The 21,245-nt window shown below is 36.6% G+C and overlaps 1 protein-coding gene across 3 annotated transcripts in view; it reads left to right on the forward strand.

The window, feature by feature from the left end:
* Positions 1-16,032, forward strand: part of HMBOX1 (homeobox containing 1) — a 257,349-nt gene extending 241,317 nt beyond the window's left edge. Inside the window, exons 7-11 of one of the 3 annotated variants that reach the window (XM_044663467.1) lie at positions 8,881-8,963; positions 10,430-10,525; positions 11,474-11,568; positions 11,800-11,871; positions 13,703-16,032. In XM_044663467.1, the coding sequence (XP_044519402.1) occupies positions 8,881-8,963; positions 10,430-10,525; positions 11,474-11,568; positions 11,800-11,871; positions 13,703-13,840 (484 nt within the window). In that variant the 3' untranslated portion in view covers positions 13,841-16,032. The remainder of the gene's footprint in view (positions 1-8,880; positions 8,964-10,429; positions 10,526-11,473; positions 11,569-11,799; positions 11,872-13,702) is intronic. The other 2 variants (XM_044663468.1, XM_044663469.1) reach the window with 2 other exon arrangements.
* Positions 16,033-21,245: the final 5,213 nt, after the last annotated feature.

Here is a 21,245-nt window from a genome sequence, read left to right on the forward strand (position 1 = left end):
AAAAAGAGAATAGATAATTTAGAACAAGCAATAAAGAATCTCTAAAAAATGAATGAGCAGACTTAGAACTTTAAAATGCAGATTTTAGAATATTAGAAAAAATCAAAACATCAAAATTGGAAGAAAACTTGCAGAGGTTGCAGTGTATGGGAGTCAGCATGATATAGTAGACAGAGCACCAGAATTGAATTCAGGAAGATTTGGACTCAAATCCCACCTTTAAGTACTTATTAGCTGGACAAGTATTTACTTCTGTGGGCCTCAGTTTGCTCATCTGTAAAGGATTCCTTTCAATTCCAATCTCAGAATCTAGGATCATGCCAAAGACGATCTGAAAATTAAATAATCTGTATAAAGAGAGCTAAAGACCCCAACATAGAATCATAAAATGTAGGCAAATTCCAAGTAGAGAAAGTACAATCAAGTATGGGAAGTGACACTCTCTTTACATGACTATGGTTGGGATTGACTATTGGAAACCTTCACTTTAGTGACTCATCTTGTGGCATGATTTTGAAACACCTTAAGAAAGTAACAGCTCCATACATATTATTAGTTTAAATTTAACCTGAAAGATAATCACTATAAAAAAATTTAAAAATTATAAATTGCGGTGGAAGAATTGCTATGGGAAGCTAGTTGGTACCATGGACAGATTCATCTTTCTGAATTCAAATCCAGCCTCAGGTACTAGCTATATGACCTTGGGCAAAGCATTTAACCCTGTTTGCCTCAGTTTCTTCCTCTATAAAATGAGCTAGAGACAGAAATGGCAAACTGCTCTGGTATCTTTGCCAAGAAAACCTGAAGTAGGATCACAAAGAGTCAGACATGCTTGAAAATGACTAAACAACAAAAGTGAAGGTATTTAAAAGTGAAAAAAATATGATCATAAGGGCAAATGTTAGTGGTAAAATAACTATCTTGGAATCTAAAAAAGGATAAATGGAATAAAAAAAATGCAAGAGTCTTATCAGCATTTCTGATTTACATTTCTGAATTACAATTCCTCTAGGTGACAGGAGGACCTCCATGTATATTGTGGTCTCCTAAATAGGTTATGGTACAGGAGAACCCATCAGCCTATAATCATTTAATGCCCACACCCCTTAATACCCTTAAACACTCTTCGTACTATCTATACCTACCTACCAATCTTTCCATCAAGAAGCATGCCATTAAAAAAGATAGTATTACCAGGTTAAGAGTGAGGAGACCAGAGGAAGAATTGCTATAGCAATTTAAACCATTGTTAATACCAGTCTTAACACATTTTTGGCAAAGTAAAATGGATGTTAGTGATCAAGATAGTCAAACAAAAACTTAGACAAGAGGAACACAACATAGGGCTCACCACCTAAGGCAACTATGGAAAGATTAATTCAGTGGGATCTGAGTTACATGGAATAAATCGAAACAGATTTTTTGACTTATACAATAAACTTTGCAACTTCTCATATTTTTAAAAAACTTCATATGAAATTTGCCATTTTTCTATAATCATTTGTTTAACACAATTTGATATTGAGTTCATAGGCTTTTGACAAATTCTTTAATTTGTTATGAAACCACACTCATTACATTGATTTAAAAAAAAAGCATACTTTTGTTGAACAAATAATTTTTACAAGTCTGACCTTGGTTTGTAGTCTTTAGGGTTTCAGTGACCCTTAAATTATCTGAGCTCCCATTATTAAAGCATTTTTATTTATATATTTCTTATATAAATTTCTTAACTGGAATGTGTGGCATGGTTTACGGTCCTCTTGAAGTATTCTTTCTCCATTTGAGAATTTCTAGAAAATGCTTACTTCTCAATATAGTAATATGCTTATCAGAGTTTATCATTTCTTCAGTGGGAACAAGATTTTCAGGGCTGCTGAAAGGAAAAAGAAATCTCAAAAGTATTTTTCTGGATATATGTTTTACATGCTAATGAAGATACCCATATCTTATATGTTTTCCTGACAGTGGTTTTTCAGGTAGTATGGAATGGGGGGAAGAATTTTAGCAATAAAAATTTCCTTTTTCCAATTTTTCAGTATTCTAGCATTGTCTTGCCAATGACAAGCATTTTTTATTTTTGGCAATGAATAACAGCCTTTTTTTTAACTAGTCTTCATATTATTCAAGAAGGCCCATATCATTGTAAATGAATCAATAACAATACAATCTTTTGACAGTTTTCTGAGGATTAACTAGTCGATTTTGTGTCAATAGCTCAACAGTTCTTGGCTTTATATTTTGTTTTCTACACCAATTTCTTTGGTCTTTAGTTTGAGAAATCCTGTTCATTGTGGGTTTGAATGATCCTCGAAATACTTGAATTCCCCATACCAACAGCTACTATTGATCATCATTGAAGTGTGATCTTTAAGAGCTATGATTCTGTATGTTTTCCCTGAAGTAATATCCATTCTTAAATTAAAAACACAAAGCAATGAAATATTTTTTATGGCATAAAATCCAGCACTCCATTGAAAGCACACTAACTAAAGGTGAGTAAATTGGCTTCGTCTGGTTTTCTCCGGTCAAGGTCAGCTTAGTGTTAAGAAAAGCATTCTTGAATGACTATTATCATAAAATGAAACCTCAAAAATATTGCTTTTCCCAAGTAATTTGCAAACCGTTATGTTTTCTATTAAAAATGGAGGAGGATTATTAAGTATTTTCAGAGCACATGGTATACAGGTTATAAACTTACAGAAATGCTTTTGAAATAAACCTTGCTTCACAAAGCAGTTATAAAGACTGACAAGTATTTGCTGTTGGATTTGTTGAATTTAACCAAAAAGTCATTTCTATCTTGATAGAGCCTATGAAATGACTCAGATCCACAGTTGCAATCAGGTGCTCCATGGCCAACATCCACATGAACTTGAACAATAATGTGTCAGCAAAGAAGCAATGAACAAATGATTGAGCGTGCATATTTGTTTATAGAAATGGCAGTGTTTATGGTAGCTATTCATAGGATCAGGTCATTGTCACTGGAAATGACAGAAAAGTTCTACTTAAGGAGCCCAGACTTATTGACTTGATACAGATTATGCAATAAAGTTAGTGGAAACTATGCAACATTTTGCTACAGCCTGCAAAAATTTAGCATCTACCAGATACCCAAAAAAGGATGATTAGGTGGTTTGAGTTATGTATCAGAAGCTTGCTATTCTTTATAAACTCATAGGTGACAAATCCCTGTTCCACAGATACAAATCCCGAGATGACCTTGAGAATTCAACAAATTATACATCATTACAGACAGAATTGTTGCCCATAACCACCCATAGTGTTGGTAAATATAAAATAAAAGAACAGTGTTTTTAATAGATGCCACTTTATGCTTGTCAAGTGATGTGGAATATTTGTAGTTTGGTGGATAGAGAGCTAGCTTTGGGAACCAAGAGGACCTGAATTCAAGTCTAACCTCTGATCTATACCAGCTGTGTGACCCTTGGCAAGTAAACTATCTTCTCAGTACCCTAAACAACTCTCTAATCTCTAAACAATACAGAATGAAAGATTTCAGAAACAGAGATCAAGTAGAAGAAATTAAAACCATGTGGGAATATAACATAGTGCATACCATCCAGTGTGCTTCTGGAGGCACATGTGTTTCTTGCTTACTTTCTCAGTAGAGAATGGGGATATTGTCGCCAAATCTCTTTTTGAGGGGGGAAAAATGCATTTTTTTTAAAGTTCTGCTTGACCTAGAATAATTTTTCTTTTACATACCATTCTCAATAACCTAAAAAATCAACAGTGGTACCCTATTCCTTCCCAAATAAAAAAGATTGAGGCAGTCTTATCTGAATTCCTTGAGCTAATTTCATCTTCAGTCCCAACATTCAATAATATTAATAATATTTCATGTTTGTGTAGCACTTTATAGTTTTCAAAGTGCATTCCACAGATTTTATCCTGCTATCCTAGATTTATTTCACATTACATCTCTCCTCACATTTTCACTCCAGCTAAACTTGGCTTTTGTTTCTTGGACATGATGTGAACTTTGCCTTTTCTGTGCTGTTACTCAGACTTCGTTGTCTATGTCTCAGATTTCTTTATTCCATCTTTGCCTGATTCCTACCTGTGTTTTAAATCTTAATACAAATATGAATTCCCTTTGGAAGCCTTCCTTAACCAACTCCCCTTGGTTGGTAACTATCTTTTCCCTTGGTTTCAAAACATTATAGTTATCTTTGTTACTTTATTGGTATCTCTCTTAAACTAAGCACCTTCAGGTTAAAATCTGTGTCTTATCTAAACTTTGTGTTTCCCAAATGTTTAATGCAGTGTACTATACATAGGTTCCTAAATAGTGTTATCTTATGTTTCTGCCCAATAGTACTCTTCCTTCTGTGTGCTACCTGGCTCACTCCCTTCTAGAACCATCCCAGACATTTTCCTCACCCTTTCTACCCTTACATAACTCCTAGTTTTACTGTGTCAAGGAGTTGGAATTTTGTTACAACCCACAACAGATTAACAGATGGTCACAATATTTGCTCTAAATTTTTCCTCAGTCTTTAGCCAACCAGAAATGAACCTTTCTGGATTTGGGTAGTGACTACTCCTCTGAAAATGGTTATATGGCCCATCACTCAGGTGGTAGGTTTGACTTTTTCCTGTAAAAAAGGAATGTAACATTAGGGAACCAAATTAATGTTCTTTAATGTCGGACCTAATTTTGTGAAAGACCATTCTTCTGAAAGTAAACCTGTTCTTAAATTGACTATCAACTCAGAAAATATTTGTTGGTTTTCTGTTCATTTTATTTTTTATAAGGATATACAGTAGAATTTAAGGTTGTGGGCAGTGTCTACAAACTTTAAATGACTTAATTCTAATAACTAAAATCGTAATTAGAAAATGGAGCAAGCAATTGTTTCATGAGAGAAAATCATATTGGGAAAAGAGAAACCTTGGAAATATATATTGATATGTTGTCTCCTCATGCTTAAGTATGCAGCCTTTGATATCTCTATATTCTAATAAAGGCACAAAAGGAGGAATTTGCTATCTGCAATTTTTATAGACTTGAATGTTATTGAAATGGAAGTGCTTCAAGGACATATCCATTCATTTCCAGCTTACAGATTCTCATCTCATGTAAATTATTTTGCCACTTTTCATTTTAATTCTTTGCTGTCATTTTCTGGTAAAGAGATCATTTGGTTTTTCCCTGTAAAGGTGCTCACTCACTGATCATTCAACTGACAACTGCCCTTTGTCTAAAAAAATGTAGTACCCTTGGGATTTATTTTATCACTTTTTTTTTATTGCTACCTGTAGATTTCTATTTATGTTTTTTCCCCTTTCCTCTGACTTAGAAAATGTCTAGGGTCATAAACTTCCTTACATTGAAAAGATATATGTTCTGATCATGAGTTTCATTTCAGAAACCATGTCTTTTTGGAGTCTTGGACAGGACAAAGCTTTGCCTCAGTTTCTTTTACTGTCATATGAAGATAATTCAGGAATGATCTGAGGATATAAAGCATAGCAGGACCTTAGTTTTCCTTTGACTGCCCTGAATTATTTTTAATACATTAAAAGAAAATTAGGCTCAGCATATGGCCTCACAAGGAACCCCCTTGGTAATTCATGTTAAATTATACTGTAGGTCACAAAGGGATGCCATAGTTATTATTTGTATAGTAGGGTATTTTACAGTATAGTTTTGTGACTAATTTCTTCAGCCTCCCTTGTTCTCTAATCTAACCTACACAAATCTGCCAGTGTAATCTTCCTAAACTACTATGTTATTCATGTCCCTCTTGTGATTAAATATCTTAATTCTGCATCGTCTACAGAATAAAGTCCAAGCACGTGAGTCCGGCTTTCAAGACTTTTCACAGTCTGATTTCACCATTCTAGCCTATCTCTTCCCCAACTCCTTCTTTACGTTAAGGGTTTTAACCTGAAGTCTGAGATTTATTTTTATGTCGGTAATTATATTTTAATATAATTTGTTCCCTTTGTTATCCTAAGTTATTCCTTTGTTATTCATATGAGAATAATTCTTGCTAGGCTACATTTGGTGGCCAAAGGGAACAAAGGTGAAGAGCCTTATGTGAAACTTCTTTTCCAACTAAATAGATCTCCTCACAGTATCTCAAGACACCTAACATTTTCCTTTCTCCATTGCTTTCATTGTTCTAGCTATACTCTCCAAGTTCAGTTAATCTACCAACAAATGTTAATTTAGCACCAACTATGTACCTGGCAATAGTGACTGAGGATACAAATGTGAAACAGCCCTGATCCTAAAGAGAAGAAACAGTATGTACAGATAAGTAAAGATAAGGTCAATACAAAATAAATGCAAAGTTGTTGAGGCAGGTGGGGAGGGGCGGGTAAGAACTGGGGGAATCAGGAAAAGTTGCCCAAAGGATGTGCCACTCTAAGTTCCAAAGAGAGCTAGGGGTTCTGAGAAGCAGAAGTGGGACACAAACTCAGCCACTTCCCAGCTGTGTGACCCTGGGCAAGTCACTTGACCCCCATTGCCCACCCTTACCAATCTTCCACCTATGAGACAATACACCAAAGTACAAGGATTTAAAAAAAAAAAAAAAGAAGAAGTGAGACACAAAGATGGAAGATAGGTTTTTGTGGAGGGGAAACAGTTAGTTGGCCAGATTGACTGAAATAGTGTTTAAGGAGGAGGCATAGCCGATCAGCCTAAAATCGTAAGTTGGATCCAAATTGCAAAGGCTTTTAAATGCCCAACTGAAGAGTAGGTATTTTACTTAGAGGCAATAGGGAGTTCCTGGAGCTTCTTGGGTAGGAGAGTGCTATGGTCCTACCTATGATTTAAGATATACATTTAGCCACTGTCTAGAAAATTAATTAGAAAGGGCAGTAACTCAATGCAGGGATTGCAATTAGGAAACTATTGAAATACTCTTCTTTCTTTTATAACCCTTACCTTCTGTTTTAGAATTGATACAAAAACTGGTTCCAAAACAGAAGAATAGTAATGGGTAGGCAATGGGGGTGGGGGGAGTGTAAAGTGTCCCAGGGTCAGATACCTAGGAAACATGTGAATTCAGATTTGAACCCAGGACCTCTCAGCTCTACCCCTAACATTCTATCTACTGAGCCACCTAGCTGTCCCTTTTGTAATACTCTTAGGCAGAAGGTAATGAGGGCCTGAGCTAGGGTAGTTATGGTGTGAGGGGAGAGTAGGGGAAAGCAGCAAGAAATGTTGTGGAGGTAGAATCTGTCTTGCTTATTTAAATATAATTTAACCTATTAATGGAGATATAAATGAAAACTAGTAACTATCAAGATGAGACAAGTTAGTAAAAAATTATGATTTATAACAAGAATTTATTTCATAATAACCACAAACAGAAAGGATGCTTGACATACTAATTATTGAATCCTTCAATTAAAGACATATTGAAATAAATATATAATTTCTTGATCTCTTGGTTTGAAAAACTTAGTATTTACCCTGTGTCTCTGAGTGGTGGAATAAGCCTGAAAATTTAGAAAAAAAATATACTGATTTGAAGTTAGACTTCAATTTTTCCCCAAAATCTACCTTGTATATAAACTGAATATAGCCTGTGTTTAATGTTATTCTTCAATGTAGCCTTCATTATTTTCCCTTTTATAAAGATTTCTCATTTTCAGAGTATGACTTACATTCAGAGTAGCCTTTATTCAGTAGTCTAGATTCAGATTTATATGGACTCTCTTACCACAAACTCTTAATCAGTGATTTCTAAATTTCTGATGTTTTTCCTGTGCCCTCTGAACCATGACCCAGGATCCCTGATGCCTTCCAAGCAATTCCTTCTCTAATCCACAGTCTTTTGTAATATTACCAAAATAGTTCATCATTGTATACAGCTTATCCTTATAAAGGGTGTTTCTTCCTCAATCAGATTCTTGAATGACTGCACATTTATAACAGCACCTACTTTTTCTGATACCATCTATAATTTACATGTGTGGCTGATAAGTGTACTGTCAACATTGCCCTCAGTAAGAGAATGCTTCATAGCCTTAGAAGTATTAGAGAAGAGCCCTTTCTTGGGGGGGGGGGGGGTCTCTCCATCTCCTTGACCTCAGTTTGGATTTCTGTTCTGTTTCCCAAAAAAATCTTCATTATTTGATGGCTTATTATTATGGTTTGGGGGAAATGGTCTTTATTTCATGTCCTTATATAACTGAAAAAAAATTCAAATATTTCTTGGTGGCTCAGTGAATTGAGAACCAAACATAGAGAAGGGAGGTCCTGGGTTCAAATGTGGCCTTCCTAGCTCTGTGACTCTGGGCAAGTCACTTCACTGCCATTGTCTAACCCTTATCATTCTTCTGCCTTAGAACCAATACACAGTATTGATTCTAAAATGGAAGGTAAGAGTTTAAAGAAAAAAATAAATAAATAAACGATTTCCTTGCCAGACCCACACTGGTGTAATGATCTTAATTTTTTCAAGAAAACTAAAAAGTACTTCTGATGTTGGCTCTTCAGACTGCTTACCTCATTGCTACTTTAACATCATATAACAACTATATATTAATACATAATATTAAATTACTACTATAATTTATGTGTGCCTAGCAATACACAAAGAAATAAATGCTACTCATATCAGTGTCCCCTTCTAATGAAGGGCCATACTGACTGGGTAACTAAAAACAACTGCCTTAAAATATTCTTTCTCCATCTGTAAGAACATAAATAAGAATCACCAAGAAGAAATGGACAGATTGCTCCCTCTCTTGAAACAAGTGCCTGCATTGAGGAGAACCACTGGAATATTGGAATATGGAAAGATATTTTAATACTTTGATGAGAATATTTAGGGGCTTTTTAAATTTCTTAACTTTATGTAGTTGTTTTCTTGTTTGCTTCTGCAGTTACTTCAATGAGAATCAATATCCTGATGAAGCAAAGAGAGAAGAAATTGCCAACGCCTGCAATGCCGTCATACAGAAACCAGGTGAGGCCATGAGCCTTCAGTTAGACAGCTACAGTTAGTTACCCTCTCTTTTAAATCTTACCACTCAGCCCCTCTCAAGGTAGCAATCGCAACCCATTCTCTTAGATCTTTCAATCCATGTCATTAGGATCATGACTTAGGTTTTCAACCTGTTTAGATTCATGATAGCACATTTACTGGAATATAGGAAATGTAAAATAAATTGTTTTTCCAAAAGATTTTGTAAAATTCCTTATTAGCAAGATTGTGCTCATTAGGATTCTATGTGAATTTAAAATCAGGGATATTTAATACAGTAATTTTGCTTTTCCACTTGGGAAAAGGTAAAGAGACTACAACAGACTTTTTTCCAGCTTAGTATTCATCAAGACTCTATCTTGTAAAAGCTTCTTTTCAGCTGAAGGGTCCTTTTTAGTGAGAGTTGAATATTGGTACTACCTTCATTGTTCCTACTCAAATAAACAGATTATTTACATGCAGTTCAATTTCAAATTCTCCCTCCCTTTGTGAGCTACTACACCCTACTTTACCTGCTTGCCCAGCTTAGAAGCTCTTATGTAGCATTAACTGGAGAATAAGATCTCAATCTCAGCACATGCCTGCCTTGGCTAGGGTGGAACTGTTCTCTGCTTGTCAACCCTACCTTTTTTATTGACTTAAGAATGATAAATTGAAAATATTGATATTGCAAATAGTAATACCAATTTACTTGGAGTTCAAATTTTAGGCAACCTCCAACCTTTGGAACATAGAGAAGACAAAACAAAGCAAAAAAGGCCTCTGAGCATTAAAGCTATGTACTTGAATTCCAAGCACTGGTTTTATTTACTTATACCTTAGTAAAAATGCTTATAACCTAGAAAAATTGTGGATTTTAGAAACAGATACAATGTGACATCTGAAACTGGAAAAAAAAAACCTAAACTAAAGCTTGCTTATGATGTACTATACAGAATAATATAATATAAATGTTCAGCATCATAATTGACAATGAATCATCAAGAAAAAAGCTTCCATTATCTTTATTTTTTCCACTTGGAAAGTCAGAGAAGCACGTAAAGTGTATATATACACTTTTAAAGAAATTATCATCAAAATGGTTGCAATATCAAAAATTTGGGGACTTAAAAAGGTTTGCCTCTGTATCTGGAGAATTCACTTATTATTGAAGACCTCATTTACTAATAATATTGAATCACTGCAAGTATCCCACACTGCATTGTAATATTTAAAATGTGCTTAACCACTTGTGCATATACTTCCTAGAGAGATATGTATCTTATATGTACTCTTGAACTGAATTATGCATGTTATTGGGCAATGGCCATGTCATTCAAAAATCATTTACTATGTGCCTAATCTATACCAGTTATAATGGTAAGAAACTAGCTTGAGTCCCAATACCACCTAGTTTCTGTCTGGCGCCTAGAGCTGTGTCATCTGTACTGTACTGAATGCATTCACAGGCAAAAAGCTGTCTGACCTGGAACGAGTTACTTCCCTAAAAGTCTACAACTGGTTTGCCAACAGAAGAAAGGAGATCAAGAGAAGAGCCAATATCGGTAATGTTTCAGAGAGGCTGCCGCTTCCCCCTTCATTTCAGTAGTTGAAAACTCATTAGTGTTTTGTGTAATAGGAGCAGTTATATTTTCAAAGTAAGACTCCATTTGGAAACAACCAGTTCTACTACTTAACTAGCTAGTTGTTTTATTTCTCTGTGTCTTACTTTCTTTATCATTAAAATGAAGTTGCTGGATTACATGTTCTCTAATGTTCCTTCCAGCTGTAAATCCTATGATTTTATGAATGCCTCAAAATGATCCTAACTTCTAATCCCTTAGACATGTTTATATTATGTTTCCCTTCATCTTATTTCTTAATGGCTAAGCAATGCCATTTTTTTCATCATTGTGTTTATTTTATAGTTAGTAGCATGTCACAACTTAAATTCTATAAGAAGATATTCCAGCCACAAAATATCATTTCTACTGTTTTGAAAGAGTTAATGATACATCCTTTAAACCTAACTGTTTACAATATCATTGGAGAATGACTCAGCCACTGTGAAGAATCTGTCTTGTGGTCCATAGCCAAATCTAATAGAGCATTAAGGAATCTGAAGTGGCCAGGTTTAAGGAGTGAATTTTTGAGCCACTGAAAATCCATTCCCTTAATAAATAGCTAGCATGCCTGTCACTGTCCCCTTCCAAAGCTTTATAGAGCCAGAAATAGGATAACTAGCAAATAACAAGCATTTATTAAGCACCAACCAACTTTTTATGTTACATACCTACTAGTAGGAGTTTCTGAATAGCAAAACATTCTTTCATTCTTAACTTGAATGAATGAACCATCTAGAAACTTCTTTTTAATTTATTCTTTAACAGTTTTTAAAAGTAACTGACTTTAAGTTAAAAGATAAATTTTCTCAGCTATAGAAGTAATTCTGTATTTAAAACAATTGAAATAACGTATCAGATAATTTAGGGATCCATTTGCTTTTTTCGAAGAAGCAGCAATCCTGGAGAGTCATGGGATAGATGTACAGAGTCCAGGAGGCCATTCCAACAGTGACGATGTAGATGGAAATGACTACTCAGAGCAGGTGAGCATCTGAGCAGAGTCATTGATTGCAAAATGGGCTCAAATCTGTGAGCCCATTTTGTACAGGGAGGGAGGGGGTTTATTCTTCTGCCGCCTCCCCCTCCCTTAATTCCCGCCATGTGTCTAGTCAGATTCTCACGTAATTTGAACAGGAAAGTGGTGAAATTCAGTTTACCTCTTTAATTTGTGAGAAATCAATATTCACCCACATGGATTTATTGTCATACAACAGGACACTTGGCAAGTACGCAATGGGGAGGAGGAGGAGGGACGAAGTTCTGAGGGAGGCAGAGAAGCAGAGAAGGTAGAAGAAGAGAGGAGGATCTGATCCAAACAAGCAAGTTGCACCATTCACCACATGCACACACCCAATGTTTGAAAAATAATAGGAACAACCGGCAGCAATATTTCATGCCTAAATTGTACCAATGTAGAGTACAAGTCAAAGGCCCACCCACTGTGGCACCATTGCAGTGGTAACCCTCATGCAAAAATGAGTGGTTCTTCCAGAGACTCTCTGGCATGTTGGGCATACACATGCTTTCTACCTGCATGTCTTTCCATTTCACCTTTATTTTTTTTCTTCATTGATTGGAGGAAATGTATTCATAGTAGCCACTGGATGGGATAATCCATTAGCTATAAATGTGGGGAATTCGCTGACACATGTTGCTAAATTTCATGGAAATCTGAATAGTTTCTCAACTTGGTATCCAATTACCTAGTATAGCCTACTAGCCTTTGACAGAATACTTCTATCCAGTATTATCAATTAGCCTCATGTTACCATTATCCTTACTTAGTTTGGCTTCTCATAGGAGCAATAGGACTGATTGTTCTTTAGTTAATACCTACAGAATTCTTGACTATAGTTAACAAAAGGGCTGAAGAAGTAAGACTCCTAATCTAAATTCTAGTCTGTGCTTGAAACTGTTTTCTCTACATCAATTTATAGCGATTTCTTTCATGGCTTCTACCTTCCAGCTTGAGCATAACCATTCTGCAGCATGTACAAAACACAAGAAATTTATCTCATGTAATTTTTTTTGATGCACAGCATTATTGATCTCTAAAGGGAATGAACAGTTACAGACTCAAAGACATCTCTGTAATCCTTCCCTCTGAGAATAGAAGATAGAATCCTCCATCAAACATTATACTATTCCATGTTACCTTTTTTAATGGTAAAGAGATAGAGGCAAATCTAAAACCCTTTTTCTGTATTTGATGTCTCATCTGCCATTGTTTCCATATCCATGCCTGACAATGGCTATCTTCTTTACAGCTGTCCTTGAGACCACTTTCCATATACTACTTCTTGAGGAACTGACTCTCTATTTGAAGCTTTTTGGCATGAACTTCCCCAGGATGCAACATAGGGTGAAATGTTTGCTCAGTATCTTTAGCAGCAACCTCAGTGCCAGATAGAAATCTTATAATGTCACTGTCTACTCAGGGCTTTATTTCTGAGCATGGTGGGCTCAACCAGGAGGAGTGGATGCACTCAAAGTGAGCAGGAGGACAAGAAAGTTCCATATGTACCTATTTCAATTCCATTGTGCTTTGGTTTTCATTGTCAATAATAAAATTTTCCCTTTGAGTGTAAAAACACATGTTCACCGATGGGCTAATAGACATTTAGCCTGTAATAACAGCAGCTTCAGTTTTGCTTACTTGCTTACTCGGGCACTTCAGTGGGAAATGCTGTGCAACCCTGAACATAGTAGGCTCAGGAGTTCTCAAACAATATCTGACATTCCCATTTAGACTCTATAAGTCACACTTGCATCTTCTAGAGTACATAATACCACTGACCTAAATTAGGTCCACGTTGATGGTTTTATGTCAGTGTTTACAACTTATATTCATGACTACTAAGAAAATTTCTAACACCCTGAATACAATCCCCACCACGAATAGCCAAAAGTACAAATGGCAGCTGTGCCCCTATCCATTCAGTGTCTACTTCTATACAGTTCATTTTCATCTTGTCATGAGACACCTCCCTCCCCCAACACCTTTATTTCTGGCCTTGAATGTTCATCTTCTGCTTGCCCTTCCTTGCATGCCCCTTCACGAGCTAAAACATCTGTCAGGACATTAACACTGTTCTCCTTTTCATTCCGTCTCTGCAGGATGACAGCACTAGCCATAGTGACCACCAAGATCCCATCTCGTTGGCTGTGGAAATGGCAGCAGTCAACCATACCATCTTGGCCCTGGCGCGGCAAGGAGCCAATGAGATCAAGACAGAGGCCCTGGACGATGACTGACTGACTGATAGAGGGAGGGTCGAACACAAGAAGTTAACTTAGTTTTAGACGTAGCACCTTAGCAGACTTTCCTCGGTCCTTAATATGTGTTCTTACAGTATAACTTTGCAGTTTCTTGTATGTCAGTTAGCTGTTAGGGTCTTGTTCTGTGAAGATGGCATGGTGCCCTCAGCCTTTGCATATACTCTCTCAGTATTAATTCCCAGTAAATAATAACCAATCAATCAACCAACCAAACTTCCCTCTCCCAGCCCCTGTGGCTCGAAAATCTTGCTGCTCTGTTCTGTCTTAGCATTCCAAGAAAGTGCTTCCAGGTATTTTAGATAGGCCTTGATTTTTCAAATATTAGACTACATGTAAAATCTCGGATAACCTTAGCTATCATGTCACACTAGTCTATCTACCCTTCTTTCCTTCTCTAAGACTGAAAGGATGCAAGCTGAGGTAGTGTGGCACAGGATTGACAGACACCATTTGGGAGTATCCGCAAAGAGTAAAAAGAACACTACAATCCCCACCTCCATGTGAGAATAATGGATTTCCAGCTGCAATAAGCCGTGCCTCATTATAGTCACACTGTGGCTAGATTATACTTCTCTGGGTGCTGTGCTAAGAATGTCAATGGGAAAACATATTCGCAGATTTTGGTTGATGTTAACATGCCCAACACAGACATCCTCTCCTATCACAAGCTGTGTGACTTAGTGGATAAATACTGCCTTCTGCTGTTGGGACCATGTTAAAAGCCCAGCTTGAGAGCACTGGGGAAAATGAGCTGAATGTCTAATGGAAACTAAGTTTACTTCTTAGAACCACTATACATTATGGGCACCACTACTAGTGCCTGACCGGAAAAGATCCAGGATTCACCATCAAAGTTGTATTACTCTTCCCTTGCCACCAAAAAAAAAAAAAAAAAAGTTAAAAACAGCAGCTCTCAAGGATGGGATTAAGGTCACAAGTGAATGGGCTTATAACTTTGTCTTTATAACTCTTGCCTGCAACCTACAAGTTAAGAATGTTTGATAGAGGGCTATAGGGTATACAACAGTTATATGAGGTATCATAAATGCAGATACTTAAATATGAGCAGGAAAAAGACAAGGGATCATTTACCACTTACATTGTAGGAGATATAATGGGATGTGACTGCTTTGGTGTTCTTCTTTACTCTGTCCTTGTAAAGGTGTGAGAAAGCTATACTGCCACAGGCAATTTAATTAATAATTGGAAGCCATATTGATAATGGATGTGGTAATATTTGTAAAGTTTAATCTACTTTAAGCAGCAGTAACTAATGGAATTTTTTTCCTTGATCACATATGTAGCACTTTTGTTACTTTTTAAAGATATTTATATTTGATAAATCCTTTGTTCATTTTGAGAATTCAAAATACCAAACAGCGAACTTGCATTATAGAGTCACCCTGCAATCACCTTGTCATCTAATAGTAAAATGATGAACTATCCATGCATCGAAGAAAATTACATCTGCTGGCATTGTCTGAAAATGATCTCCTGGCATCCCGATTAAATGACATTGTGTCACAGCCGGTAAGAGGAAACAGAATCGGATGTGTCTGAAGCAGGCACAAGTGCTGTATGTTTTCTGCCTCCTTCCATCTTTTCTCTCCATACACAATAAAATCTTTTTTAATGGGGAATAAGAGGCTAGCTGTTAAGCAGGGCTTCTATATCTTTTGTTCTTCTCGTGAACTATTTCTAATAGGGAATGAAGGTGCCGTTTCTTCTCTTCCTCTTTTCTTCTCTCCTTTCCCTACCCCCTCCCCCAACCCCAGACCCCTTTCCCACATAAATGTCTTGAACTTCCAACCATTGCTAGAGAGACTGAAATCACTTTTCTTTTTTTTCTTTTTCCTTTGAGTGGAGTTCTGGAGCATCATCAAGTTTTTTTAGCCAGTATTCCCATTAAAATCCACACTAACCACATCATCTCTTCATCTGCTAGTCTTGCTAGCTAAGTGTGAGTAGGAATCAGCACTTTCAGAAGACATGAAGTTCACATCTATCCACAATTTTGAAGAGCTCGATTTCAGGGGAAAATGTGTGCTTTTCACAGATGTGGACAACAGAAATAAAGTAAAACTCTTCCCCCCTTTTGATTTCTATTACTTGAATAGACAAATTTGAGTAGCATGACTTATGCTCAGGAATGAAATCATTTGATCCCACCACCAATTTTCTTTCTTGGTTTGTTAGTCTTTTTTTCAGCAAGAGTTTTTGTTCTCCTCTTTTTCTTTTTCACAGAAGAAATATAACAAATTGTAGTGTCTTTTTTATTTTGGGTAGAATTTTTATATGCTTATTCTCCAAGTGAGTCAGAGAGAAAAGGACAGAGAGAAGATACTCTCTCTGACAAGCAACATCTCTGATTTATTGTAAGGAGATTATGATAATTGATAGCTTCTTTATGTTGGGGCTGTACTATCATTTGTTCTTCCTCTTTCTTTTCATGGAACAGACTCAAACTGTTAAGACAGCTGCAGCTTCTAAAGAAATACACTGGTTGCCATAGCTTATCAGAAAGGTTGCATTGTTTTAAAGAATGAAGGAGAAAGTACCCTTCAGAGAATAAAGGGGAGTTGATGATGTCTCATAAGCGCAACACCAATTCTCTATGCCTCTGGCAACTTGCTAGAATTGCAGAAGTTTCCATTTATGATAGATAAGTAATAAGGATCTTCATATGCTCCTGAGGAGGAGTACTACAAAAGTGGACAAGAAAGACTCAAACCCCTAATTTCTTACATGCTTTGAGCTGGAAGGGAATGTCAGAAAGCATTGAGACTAACTCTGATTTTACAAGTGAAGACATGTATGCCCAGAGGTAAAAGTGGCTTGCCCAAGATGATGCAGGTATTAAATAGAGCCAGGATTTGAAACCAGGCCACCTGACTCCAAAATCAATGTTCTTGTTACTATACCTTGCTGCCTCTCCTTATTGAAAAAGGAAAGAGGATGTTACTAGAGAAATGTGAAAACTAACAATGACAGCCTTCCCTTAGCCATCGCATTTCCACCTGAATTAAAGAATGACTTCATTTGTATCTAGATATCATACTTAACCCGGATTTCTCTGTTTGCCATAGGTTTGAATTCTGCTCTCTTATCCAAGCTACTGTAGTTCTCCAGTGAAGTTCATAAGTTAGATTTGACTTCTAATGCTCTGGATTGAGGATTTGGGGGTTGCCCCTCCCCAACCCAGGGTTTTGAAAGCCATCAGAAACTTTGTTTAGCCCTAAACTTTTCTATTCCTAAGGGCATTATTTAAACAGTCACATTGTTTTAAGAATGCCTGATTCTTCCCTTTGGGTAGCTACCTTATCTTCCTTTTCTGGTATACTAGCCTTTTCTCTCCAAAGCATATACTGTACATCAGGCTGCTAGAGGAATTTCTCAAGGGCTGCTCCTTCCTGCTAATGGAAGAAGCCCAGTATTCCTTGCCACCGTTTGTTTATCTGCTCTTCTTACAGGAACTCTGTACTCACTACAGTCAGATGAGTAAGTTTTCCATGTTTTTGGCAACCCAGTGAGGACCTTGTCAAGACACCCTTCTTAACTCAATTTCTACCCACCTCTCAAAAGAGCAATACTAAATCACCACATCTGAAACCCCATGCTTTTATTTCAAAAATACTTATAAAGCCTAGCTCATGTCAGTATTACTCCCAGGGAGAACTACCCAGGAAAGTTTTAGTCTTCCAGTTCTAGAAACTTTCAATAGTCATTTGGTTTCTTTGTTATGTGTTAGGGAGAGGCATGCCATTTGAGCCACAGGATCTGGACAATTTCTACAGTTTACCTCACATCACAAATAGATGCACTATAGAAGGTGAAAGGGCACACTCTGGTGTACTTCCTGGATGGTGATGATGAAAATGATCCCAGGTCCAGGTATCTGGGACAGGGAGAAGCAACAAGACCCAGGGCAAGTGGCAAAAGAATCCCTTTCAACTTGTGTTTCACTTTAGTCCAATACAGTTTATTACTTAGCGTGAAATATAAACTCTTCGGTGTGAGGGCAGTCTCACAGTGGTAGGCTTATTATATTGGACTTTGTGTCCAGCCCTTAAACTCGTCACTCAGCATTGTGAGTTTGAATTTAGCATTATCTTCCTTGTGGGTAAAAACTGTTTTATGTATTGGCTTTAAAAAAAAGAAACAACAATTATAGTAACCTAGAGATATCTTTCAGTCCTCATTTCAAATAACTAGTGTCTTGGTGACAAGTCACTCAGGAACAGCAGGCATTTCTAATGCTGTAGAATTTGAATGAGGATTCTCTTTTAATTTCCAGTGGTCTGTGTTTCAGTGTGGGGTAGTGGAGGTGTTCATTCGGCTCAAATATAAAAATCTGATCTCTACAGCACCATGAGATGCCTATTGACAGGCAGTCTATCAGTCAATCAGCAAGCATTGATCCACCTGTGTTGTGCCAAGATATCTTGATATATTTTCACCCTGAAGGAAAAACAAGATTTCAGCAAGATTTTCAGCTTCCAGGTTTTGACATTTGTCTTTGACAGATTTTAGCGGCAACCCTGGCAGGCACTAGGTGTAAAGCAAACAAACATTATAGAGTGAAACTCCTATTCTCCTCTATCCCTTTTGTCCTTCCTGCTCCAGCATTGATTGCTCTGCTCGAGTCTTTGGCTCTGTCCACCTGTAAGCTGGACAAATGGTTCAGTTGCCTGTGCTGGTTCATTCCTGACTGACCATTCTCTCTCCTCATTTTATTATCCAAAATCATCAAACTCTTTTGGGCCTAATGCCTCCAAGCAGAGAAATATCTCTCTTCACAAATCTCCCCCCGCCCAAAAAAAATAGCTTCAAATTCTAGGTTCTATTTGCATATTTGGTTAGAAGAGCTTTTCACATTTCACACATTGCCATGCCTGTAATTGCTTTTTTGTTTTCTTCAGAGGACACACACAGTTTTCTTTTCTTTCTGTGTGTCTCTGTCATCTCTCCCTCCTTCTCTTTTTGCAACAAGTCTCAGCAAACTCTTAGGCAATAACTTTTACTTGTTGGCTCTGCTCTCTGTAGCAAAGTTGTCATTGACAGGTCCTAATCTTGTATGTTGTACGTTGGTTGTGTCTTGGGCTCTGTATGTGAACCAAATATCATGCCAGAGCAGTGGTGGGTTTTTGTGTCATTTGGGATTCTTTTGTTTGTGTTGTTAATGTTTGACTACTGTCTTCATTGGGGCTGAAGTAAGACCAGCCAAATCCATTGATAGCTTTACTGAGCCGGATTTGTTTGTCAGGTTTTCCCAAGTGAAAAGTTTGATGCATTGACCAGCTCCTACTATGTAGTTTATGACATTTAAAGCAGGGGCATGGGTGGGAATTGCACAGGGAAAGCATTCCTTTTTGTGCTCCTTATTTGCAAGGTTGTTTACTCAGGATTTGGGGATCAGTTGTTAGCCAAAGAGAATTTGGCAAACTGAGCTGCATGATCCGAAACCCCTTTTCTCAGTTTTTATATCATCTGATTTATAGTATCTAGTAATGCCTGATTTGTCCCATTTAAAGGTATTGTACACTAATGAAAATGGAAGGTTTTCCAGGGGAGGCATCTGTGAATGGCAATAATCCCTCAATTTGGTGGGAGCATTCTCGTCCAGTCATGGGTTCCCTTTTTTTTTTTTTTTTCCTATAATGTCTTGTATTTCGTAAACATATGATATGGTCACTATGTATCCTTTACCTCAGTAAGGGATATCTAACATTTAAGAACAGAAATTTCTTTGTTTTTTTTTTAATACAGTTTATAACTAGGACAGTAGGAAGGCCCTAAGAGGACATGAGAAGAGACTTTCAATAGATTAACCTCTTGATTCATTTTTTGGAGGGGTAAAGAGAATGTAGTGTGAAGGCTCATTATCTGAAAAATCAACTTCCTATCATTTTAGTTGTATTTTTCCCCCTTCATTCTACAACTAATGAGAAAGTTCCAAGAGAGACTGTATATACCCATGTTTATTTTTTTCTTATCCAGGGATTCATTGGGCATAATAGAGTTGGGGTAGGACTAGTATCCCTAGCTTTATGCTTCTCTTCTTTCTTCTTCTATACATCATACTATACAATTGTGGTTACCTAAGAAGGTAAATTAAATGTAATTTATTCTGTTCAGGCTTCCTCCTCTCTCTGTTAAAAGTTGAGAATTACTCATGGAGAGGAAGCCTTATATTTTCTCCATCTTCTTTTTATGACAAGCTCTTTGATTTATCTACAACCATCTAAATGGTAACTAGAGGCTGGTCCAATACCCTGCTAGCTGTTTCTGGCAATTGTGGTGCCATTTAGATGATAGAAATGGGTGCAAGTGTGCTGGCCAGAAGTGCAAAATTACTTTGTGCGTGTGTGTGTGTGTGTGTGTGTGTGTGTGTGTGTGTGTGTGTGTGTACACCACCAATACTATTCTTACATCTTGGGGTATACTCTCTTTCGACTTAGATTTTCATTTTCTTGCCCTTTTCAAAATAAAAATGGATGCATGTTGCCATAATTTATTCTTCAATTCTTATTGATGTGTGATCAGATGATGGTTTGGCTGAATCTTTTCAAACTGTAACCATGGTAATTGGTTGAGTAGAATGAATACATAAAAATATAATGATAATCTTTCTGAATGACTGGGTGTCCTTTTAACATGTAATTAGCTGTTTTAGCAAGATGTAGATTGGCATGGTCATAATTAAAAGGATTTCTGTCCTTTAGAATAGTGAAAATAACAGATTTTATATTCCCTACTTATGTTTTAGCACTGATGCTCTCAGGAACATTGGAATAGCAACTCAGTCAACTCAAATAATGGCAGAGTATTCATGTTCATCCATGATTAAAAGAGGAAGATTTTGATTTGTTTTTCCTTCACCCAAAATAAATGGCTTTGTTTGATGGTTCCCCCCATCACCTCTTAGATTATTTGCAAATCATTCACTTCCTATTTCAACTCTTGATTACCTAACAATTGATTAAATATTGATTATGGCTTTGACTGGCCAGAATCCATAGCCAGACCTCTTGGGGAAATTACTCATAAAACCAAACCAGTTGTTTTTTGCTTGGGCCTTATATTTATTTGCCATAAAGGAATTTCCTCAATAAAATCCCTATCTTAGAACTTATAGATCATGTGCCATAGAGAGATATTTTATATTTCAGTCATTGGTAGAAATTATGTATTAAGAATAGAACAATTCATTTTTAAAAATCTCTCCTAGGAGACATAACTGACATAAACAACACATAATGACAGTCATGTAGATGACACTCTGTAGATTTTAAATAAATGTGTAAGTTAAAACAAAAACGTGTTGTGTTAGTTACCATAACAGAAGGAATACAAATAGACTTTCATATTTCTTCTCTTTTCT

The sequence above is a fragment of the Gracilinanus agilis genome, chromosome 2 (assembly GCF_016433145.1).
Source record: "Gracilinanus agilis isolate LMUSP501 chromosome 2, AgileGrace, whole genome shotgun sequence".
Lineage (NCBI taxonomy): Eukaryota > Metazoa > Chordata > Mammalia > Didelphimorphia > Didelphidae > Gracilinanus > Gracilinanus agilis.